General features: G+C 37.2%; 1 protein-coding gene across 1 annotated transcript; it reads right to left on the reverse strand.

Annotated features, from left to right (window-relative positions):
- Positions 1-5,258: 5,258 nt before the first annotated feature.
- Positions 5,259-9,601, reverse strand: LOC116841215 (wiskott-Aldrich syndrome protein homolog 1-like). The gene is made up of 2 exons (XM_032808898.1): positions 9,451-9,601; positions 5,259-8,201 (listed from the first exon to the last, which is right to left on the reverse strand). Exons 1-2 carry the CDS (start codon positions 9,463-9,465, stop codon positions 6,294-6,296), a joined length of 1,923 nt encoding a protein of 640 aa, XP_032664789.1. The 5' UTR covers positions 9,466-9,601; the 3' UTR covers positions 5,259-6,293.
- Positions 9,602-10,117: the final 516 nt, after the last annotated feature.

A 10,117-nucleotide genomic window follows, 5' to 3' on the forward strand; every position in this document is an offset into this window, starting at 1 on the left:
ATATATATATATATATATATATATATATATATATATATATCGCCATTTTCTTTCCTCTTTGAGACCCGTATAATTTTTATTTAATACATTTGTTTCTATAACAATTTTAAGATAATTGAGATGTACGATTAAAATGAGACACCTTGTATATCTTTCATCACATTTTATTTCCTTATCTTTCATATTAGTATAGTCTAAATATTTTAATATTCGTTGATACCTTAACTATTTTTATCATTTCAATGTATATTTATAGGTAAAAATATGAAAAAAACATACGAGATCGCTGATAAAGTTTATTGAAGAAATTTTGTCGACAAGTCGGACTCCACATACGGGTTTCCTAAATAGGCACCAGAAAGTGCGTCTGAGTATAAATTCCGACTGGACAAGTTTAATGTAAAGCGGTAAAAGTGCACCAACGCAGTAAAACGGAAACTGGGCAGTAGAATATGGGTCACACACAGAAAGTGACAACATGTTGGATATAGCGAGCCAGCTTGGCTCAGGGTCAAGCCACATTTTTTAGGGTTTCATGATCTTCCGTGCTCGATTAACACATAAACCCTTTCAACGCTTATAATACTATTGGGAAGATCTGATTTTCGTCAAGGTAGGATTTTGTCATATCGTTAGAAACGTACCTTTAAGTTACTAATTGATAAGTATGTTAACAGAGATATGGTACAATCTTGTAAATGATTTATTTACTAATGAAAAGAGATATGAAAGTTAGATTACTTTCCTAGTCACCACTATCATATTATGGTCTATCATATGATAGTGATATCATAGTTGATATCATATAATGATGTGTTTATATATCGTATACTAAATAAAAGACATTATCTTTCCATGATGTAAAATTAATAAAACCTTGTATGATTTATTTACTAATATAATAAAAGCTATGAGAGTTAAATCACTTTTCTAATAACTAACGATGATAGTTGTAATAATGTATGTATATATATATATATATATATATATATATATATATATATATATATATATCATATATTAAATAAAAGACATCATCTTTCCGTGCTTATTATTGTAAAATAAACACAATCGCTCGCATTACACACTTCATAGATTTGTTCAGATTCTCCTGATACAAATTTAGTCATTTTCAGCTCTCTCTCTCTCTCTCTCTCTCTCTCTCTCTCTCTCTCTATTATCTATAACTTATAAATTGGGTTACTTTTCTCCTTGAAAAGAACCAATGACTGTTGTAATGATGTGTTTATGTATCATATACTAAACAAAAGACATAATCCTTCCATGCTTATCATTGTAAAATAAATACAATAGCTCATATTACGCATTTCATAGATTTGTATCTACAGGCATAAACTCAATCATTTTGAGCGCTCTCTCTATCTCTTCAATCTATAAGTTGGATTACTTTCCTTCTTGAAAAGAACGCTCCACTTATTGAAAGCGAGTTAATAGTGAAAAGTAGGACTTCAATATCTGAAATCGGATCTGACACTAACCGCGTACATGATTATTCAGATAGCGGATAAATATGACACCTCAAATTCGGATTTATCTCATGAGATACACGAACAGTTGAAGCGTCGAATTCGAACCTGAATCTAAGTTCTCGGCGGAGTCGGTTAAACACGTTCATAGCAAATGATCCCTCTCGAATATTTGACAATTAATAAATCGATATAGATATAGATACAGATTCAGATTTGGATTCGGATTCGACGCTTTAAATGTTCGTATATCTTATGAGATATGCGGATCCGCGGATATCCGAATAATGCGGGTTTGAAGTGTTCGATCGGACCGATCTCGGATACTCGGATAGTCATTTAATTGAATATGTAGGGGTCTTAGTGAGAAGTAATATCATAATATATTTTTATTTAAGGCGACATAAGTTTTGAATATGGTGAAAAAAGAAATGCTTCTGATCTCTTCAGACTGGTCTACGAAATATTAACAGCAATAAAGTTAATAGCAAAAAATTAATAAAAAATAATTTTAGAAAAACTGTTTTCTTCAGAAAACGGTTTATACTGAATGTTTCTAACAAAATATACAATAAAAAACGCAAGTGTCATCGTAAAGTTAGAAAAACTATTTATCATGTTTGAACTGCTAACAGCAATGTGATTAGCAAAAATGTCCTCAAATGTTTTCAACAAAGTTGGAAAACTTTAAATGATTAAGAACACTGTTATTAGCAAATATGTACTACTCACAAATTTGAAAATTTTTATAATACGATTATTTAAGTCAAGGCAAAGTTTCTATTATTAAAAGTATTGCTAACACATATATTTAGTTAAATTTTCTACTAATAACATTTGTTTTCAACATTCTTTGATTTAGACCGCCAAATAACAGGTTACATTATTTCTGCAGAAATAATGTTTTTACAATGTTGGTGACAAAGCCAAAATGGATAAATTTTGTCAATAAAATTTGTTTTCCGCAAAATATTGAAAACAAATGTTAATATTTTTTATTTTAAAATAAAAAAGTTAATAGCAAAATGATTAACTTGTCCTGTAATTTGTTGGAAAAAATTTTCAGCAATTTTAAATAAAACAATCTGCATTTGTCAGTAACACTGCTAGAAACACAAGTTATTAGCAATTTTATCGCTAGTGTAAACCGGCCTTTACAGAACATTGCAAGAACATCACTGACCGAATGTTGATATTTCGTTTAATAAATATCAACACAATAGTGCGACCATGTATCTACTTCATTTCATGCAACGCATTCCAATTCCGTTTACGGAACCTGCGCTTACGGGTGCGTAGATCTAGATCTATGAATCGAGCTAGCGTTGCATCGAGGTACGTGACGTTCTTACTATCTCTAGTAAGAACAGACCCAAAGATATTACGAAATCGCCTGGGAACCTGCAGACAGCGATATATTATGTATGCTCAGTATTGCTCGGTTAACCCGACTACGTTGACCGTGGCTAGAATTATCGAATGACTTTCGAGGTCAGGATCGAGTGGCGTGGCGACGTGGATCGTGCGCGGCCACGAGCGCTGGTCACGACTACGGGTGAGAGTCTCCTTGTATAGATCCATCCAGTGCCGGAAGTGGCGGCAGTCCATTTTCTCGACTCAACTTTCCATCACGATGGTATGGGATGCACACACCCGTGCGCTGCGGTTTCACATGTGGTCGAGGTGCATCTTGGACGGCCGAATGCAAGGTTCAGTGGGCCGCATGCAGTTTCTTAAAATGTCGAAAAAGAAGAGTCGCCCTCCGAAGTAGAAAAATATTTATTTGACAAAATAAATAGAACATGTCGTGTATTTACATGCATTCTAGGATAAACGCTCTCGCAGACCGCGGAAGAAACACTCGCGATATTCCACACCAACCATGCGAAAGCATCAATGTCATCGAAGCGACCTTTAATAGGCAACCCCCTTAATGTAGCCACTTAATGAAAATAATGCATGCAGTGTGTGTCTGCTGTAAAATGTTACAGGCTGCTTTCTCCGAACTGTTAAAAAAATAGGAGTGATTTTATCTTTTCGTATCGAGATCGCCGAAGAGCCTTCTACATGACAAGTATGTACGTAGGCTATCGGAGAAAATAGATTGCAACTCTATGTGAGACATCTTGTCTGGTAGTCTACAGCGCAAATGTAAAGAACACTCTGGCTAAGAAAGCAACGGAGATCCCTGTTGTACGAATAACGCCATCGGACATTCGCGTGAATGGCAATTTCTTTTAAACGCATGATCGACAATTAAGAAACACTCGCTTGTCATTCTCGAAGCGACGTGCCACAATGAAACAACTGCGCTCGTTATCACCTGCACGATGTCACTTTCTCGAAGACGCTTTGAAGCCAGTATACGCGCAATAACAGATGGTGGTAGCGTTCGCTCGAGACACTATGAGTCGTCTATTGAGCAACCGTCACAGTGACTCTTCAATAACGGAACATACACATTAACTACTACGCGAATGCAATTCGACGCATCAACTTCGATTCATTACTATGTATCTGATGCACATTCAAATTTGTGCTCGTGATAACGCGTATCTTGCCACATGATTATTCATGGAACTGTGGAAGCAATTGTAACGTGGGAAGTGTCACTGTTGTCGCAAAATCTCTCGCGAATAGTGTAATAAACTATTCTGCCCATTGATTCTAGTTTTGTCGTAATTAACGTTTGCTCATTGAGGCAACAGAATATCTTCTTCATAAAAAGGAGATCCTCTGTTCTCATCTATCACCCAAAACAATATAATCTCATTTTTACCGAAATTCTCTTATACGTGGCTTTCTTGGATTCTCGTAAAACCAAAAGGAAAATATTCTAACATCCAAAAAGAAGCATTTAAAAAATATTTTGCTAGTCTAGATAGAATTTTAAATGTTACAGTTGAGATTTATCGTTATTTTTTATATTTGCTAGGAAATTGTCTGTGATATGTAGAACTTATAGCAGTAGCGTTTTAGCATTATTAAGTAAGATGAAACAAGCACAAATTTACATGGAGATGTGAGAATTATATATTCGTTTGCTAGTTCTAGCCTTAAGTCACTTTTATAAGAAATGTGACTGGTTTTTATAAGAAGTGTAAATGGGCGCGCCATAGAGAAACTTTCTTATTAAATCTCAAAATAGATCAAATAAAAATTCTGTCTGTTATCTACGCTTAAATACAAAACATACACAACATCGTATTTGCTAGTTATATATAGAGTGTCTCAGATTCTTCTCCGCAATTTTGGTGAGAACATAGAACAGATTGGTGAACATAGAAGTCATATGTTGTTTTGCAATACTCGCAATAATAGTCGACATACTAATTAGAGAAGATTAGTGAATAATTAGTGGCAATGTGTGCTGTTGTGTGCTTGTACTTTAAGTCAAATTAAACAAGAAAGTTCTTTATTATTTTGCAAATAATCACATCGATTTAGTTATTAATGAAAAAAATTGTTACATAATTGTGTGATAATGTACAAAATTTCTTTAATTAATATTGCACGATAATATACGTCTTTTTTAATTAATATCTAAAATATATATGTGGTTATTTGCAAAATGAAAACTTGTAAATAGAGAACTTTTTGTTTAACATAATATATAAATATACAACGGCAGATGTCGTTACTACAGTTCATCTATCATATTGCGCGTGATCATTCACTAATCTTCTTTAATTAACTTATTCGAGCTTTATTGCAAATATCTCAGAACGGCATGACACATTTATGTTCACTTCAATCAGTTCTACGTTCCCACAAAAACTGCGGAGAAGATTCTAGGACACTCTATATATATATATATATATATATATATATATATATTTGAACTAATTTTTCGTATCTACATAACACTCATTATAACTACAAGATCACTTTTCTTTAAAGAATTCTAATTGTAAGATGCTATTTCTTATAATTCTATATGCTAAGTAAAAACTTTTACTAAAAGAGCAAAATTTGAATTATATTTTAATCTAATAATTCTAATAATAGCACAATATTATTTCTCTTCTAATGAAGAATATTTACTTTTTAGAAATTTCGGATATTTTTCTTTTGGCTTTAGAACAATTTGCTTGAGACCATATAACGTAGAAAATATTGTAGTAACGATTATGTTAAATTTGTACTTTTTTTCCTAATATTTCTTATAAAGCTGAACTATACTGTAAAAATATATAAATACTATAGGAATAGTAACTTTGGCGATCTACCTCATGTGCAATATAAAAAATATTACAATGTAAACAATATAATAATTTTGTAATAAAAAATCAAAAGTGCATAACATTTGGAAACAAATGTATAGTCATTTCTATTCGTTATTCCGGCATAATTTTATATGATAGAGATCACAAAAGTTTTTACTAAAACATTTTCTCCGTGTGTAACAGGATTTCGCTAAAAGATTATAATTCTTGGGCGATATTCTTATCGCAATTGCTTCACTGATAAATGCAAATTTTTGTTTCGTCACGGCAATATACCGAAACATTCCTATCAACGCGGACTTATCGGAACTCTGTGTGGAAAATTCTGATTTGCAGCTTGATTCTTTTAGCCGACGCAAAACTGTTCTAACGAAAGAAGAAAATAAAATCTTTTACGTGAGAAAGGTTAATAGGCGATACGGCATCATTAGCGCATCAAAATCACGCGACTGCGATAGCAACTCTCCTCCCGTCGTACTTTCTTCTTCAATCTCTCCCTCTCTCTTTTCCGCGCGGGTAAACCGGCCAGCCTGAATATCGCGGAGCGACCCACGGTCCGTTCGCGAAGAACGGGAACACCTCATTTCCATATTTGCGCCGGTTTCGCTTGCGCGTACGAAGGCGCGTAGCTCCACGGGTAGCTCGGTACAGCGGGTCTCTGCAGCTGGTAAGCGAGATTGGAGTAGTAGTACACCGGATAAACCGCTTTGACCGGTTTGTAAAGGGCAGGATTGATCAATGCGGTCTGCAGACCGTACGAGTGCTGCACGCCGGACGACGTCACGGCGGGGGTGGCTTGCGCAGGGTGTACTTGTGCGGGACTCGCCGGTAACACAGGATGCAAGGGAGTGACGATCGGATGCAAGGGAGTAGCGACGGGTCGTATCGGCTGCACAGGCAGGACCACTGGCGTGATCGCCGGAGCCAAAGCGAACCCTGGTTGATTAGGAGAGCCTGACACTGCTGTTGTTGTGGTTGGGATCGAAGCTGCCGGTCCCGTCGTCGGTTTCTGAGACAATTCCGGGATGGGTATCCCGAAGTGAGTGAGCGACGAGCCGGAGGGTTGCGCAGGCCTGACAGGTCCAGATGTAAAAACGCTGCTGCTGTAACTAGGAACAAAGTTGGTCCCTGTGATGAAAGTAGGCACGAACCCACCGTAAATAGGTATTCCCACGGGTGACCCGGGCTGATTAGGAGCGGGCAGCGAGGAGGTCACTTGAGTAGTGCCGTCGCCTCCGGATGATTGCGGAGGTCGAGTGGGAGCGGCGGGCACCGTCGTTGTCGTAGTCGGCGTTTGCGCGGTAGTCGGAACGCCGTAACTAAGGGGAAAGTCCAGAGGATTCACCGTGGTCCCTGGCAGGAAAGGAGACTGACTAAAGGCTGTGTTTCCGCCAGCGAAAGCTACGGTCTGCGGCGTCGTAGATACATGCGATTTCATTTGCTGGCTTATAGAGGCAAGAAGCTGCTGATTCTGAATGAAACTTGCTTGATTCTGAGCGTACCTGCCCGCCGTCTCGGCACTCGGGCTGCTTTGGGCCTGTGCTAGGGCTTGTTGCAGCTGCACGATTAGCCGGTCCTTCTCCAGAGACTGGATCTGCTCCAGAGTCTCTTGCGGATTCAGAGTTCCCGAAGCGTACGGCGGTAACGCGCTGGCAAATTCCTGAGGGCTCGGCGACGTACCCTCTGCGTGCCCGAACTGGCCGTTCGGGTTATGAATCTGATTGCCGGTATCTTGGATTTGATCATAGCTAGGTGCGAAATCCTGATTGCTCGCGGGCGCGCCGTAAAGTTGCTGAATCGCCTGCGCGTTTTGGGAGAGGAACAGCGCGGCATCGGAAATTTGATGATTTTGGTGCTCTACGAGATTCTGGCTCTGCGATCTCGTACTTTGAACTAGTCCGTGACCCGACGGGCTCGGCGGTGAATACGATTGCGGGGTGAAACTATCCGTCGAGGAGTAAGCGGGCAGTTTCTGATTCTGCGGCGGCAGATAGTTGGCCGTGTGTATGCCGAAGGGCTCGTTATTCTGACTGGCGATCGAATTTGCATTCGCAAAGTCGGCGTTCCTGATTGGGCTGGGCACTTCCTGCTGCGTCGGACCGACGTCGTAACTGATCGACTGTTGTTGACTGACGTGATGCTGTAATTTGTTTCGGTGCTGTTGAGCACGATACCCGTATGTGGCGGTCGAATGATTTGGCAGTCCGTATCTCGTGAACGGTTTGCTTAACTGACCGGGGATCCTAGATGCGATTTGATCTCTAGGCTGATTCGCCTGGAATCGTACCCGAGGATACGACGAGATACGACTCGGTTTGTTATAAGGGTATCCGGAGTCTCGTTTCCGCTGAACGTCGGGTTGCTCGGGGTTCGGTTCAATTTCGGTTTCGCCCAAGTCCACCGCCTCCAGCTTTATGACTTTTGACTTTTGCACTTCGGCCTGCGCGGCTCGAGTCAACGAAAGCACTAGCACGAGAATATAGATAATCTAAAAACAACATAGATATTCTGTGTAAAACATTAAATGACAATAGGAATATCACATTAATAAATGGAAGCACAATAGCTATAAAAAATGTAAGCTCAAATAAGATTGTACACAAGAAATAATTTAGTTATAACATTTAAAATATTAATTTAACAAATTGCACCATTCGGCACTTCTCAATAAAAATTATTAACACATGTAAAAGTACATATTGATATGTCTTTTAATTAATATTTTAAAATATAAGAAACAACATCACATATGTATAAATAGGGATAAAATCCTTCCATGTATTATGCGTTACTTTTTTTATCTTATTAATTTATAAAAAATGTAAGCTCAAATAAGATTGTACACAAGAAATAATTTAGTTATAACAAAACATTTAAAATATGAATTTAATAAATTACACCATTCGGCACTTCTCAATAAAAATTATTAACACATGTAAAAGTACATATTGATATGTCTTTTAATTAATATTTTAAAATATAAGAAACAACATCACATATGTATAAATAGGGATAAAATCCTTCCATGTATTATGCGTTACTTTTTTTATCTTATTAATTTATAAAAAATGTAAGCTCAAATAAGATTGTACACACGAAATAATTTAGTTATAACAAAACATTTAAAATATGAATTTAATAAATTACACCATTCGGCACTTCTCAATAAAAATTATTAACACATGTAAAAGTACATATTGATATGTCTTTTAATTAATATTTTAAAATATAAGAAACAACATCACATATGTATAAATAGGGATAAAATCCTTCCATGTATTATGCGTTACTTTTTTTATCTTATTAATTTATAAAAAATGTAAGCTCAAATAAGATTGTACACAAGAAATAATTTAGTTATAACGAAACATTTAAAATATGAATTTAATAAATTACACCATTCGGCACTTCTCAATAAAAATTATTAACACATGTAAAAGTACATATTAATACGTCTTTTAATTAATATTTTAAAATATAAGAAACAACATCACATATGTATAAATAGGGATAAAATCCTTCTTACTTTTTTTATCTTATTAATTTGTTTGCGTATATATATAAAATATTTTATAACTGAAGATTGTCTTGCTAAAAACTCATGCACGTTGATATGCAGAAATGTTTTGTCAAACATTTGTGTAGTGAGGAAAAGTACGAGAGCATTAAAACTTTCGCATAATACATGGCACACACAATCCACACCAAAGAAAGTTTCACGGTTTACGCGCTCTTACCGGGACGTGCCGCATTTTCAAAGCCGTGTAATCCTTATCGCACTTAACACTGCACCGAGACTGTCCAGCTGTCTCTTCCAGTAAGAAACTGCGCTATTTCCCACGGGATCTCGACATTGAATTAGGCTACGCGAACTAAGGAACTAATTTGTTCGAGGATGGACAGGTCCGCGCCGACTAAGACTACGGCCATTCCTGCACATGTATAAATACAATCGGGTCGCGACCGTCCACGAATTACAATAGACTTTCTTGCCGGCTTTCATCGATCGAACTTAAGCAATACTGTTACGGATTGGTGATGTTACACTTATCGATGCTGAGTACACGTCGTATATTCGTATTGGTTCCATAATCGAAATTTCGCGGCCGCTTGCCAAAATCTGCTGCGAACTATCTACGAACGATAACGCGCGCGCACATTCGGACAATGGTCAGGAATTGCAATCTTGGCGTATCTTGAACGAAAGATTAGTCACGGGACGCGATTGAAAGCCCGCGAAAGCCAATCTGGCCTATTAACCGATATGAAAAGCGTACAAAGGCGGAGAGGCGCTTAAAATAGCGATACTGGCTGCTAATTAGATAAATACACAACACGATCTTGCGTGCATGGGATTGTTTCGTGATGATAAAGAGGAGTTTGTACATCTCCCCGCCTCTCCAT

The sequence above is a fragment of the Odontomachus brunneus genome, unplaced genomic scaffold (genome assembly GCF_010583005.1).
Source record: "Odontomachus brunneus isolate Ranch 3 - 2012 unplaced genomic scaffold, Obru_v1 Obru_scaffold_014, whole genome shotgun sequence".
NCBI classification, from domain to species: domain Eukaryota; kingdom Metazoa; phylum Arthropoda; class Insecta; order Hymenoptera; family Formicidae; genus Odontomachus; species Odontomachus brunneus.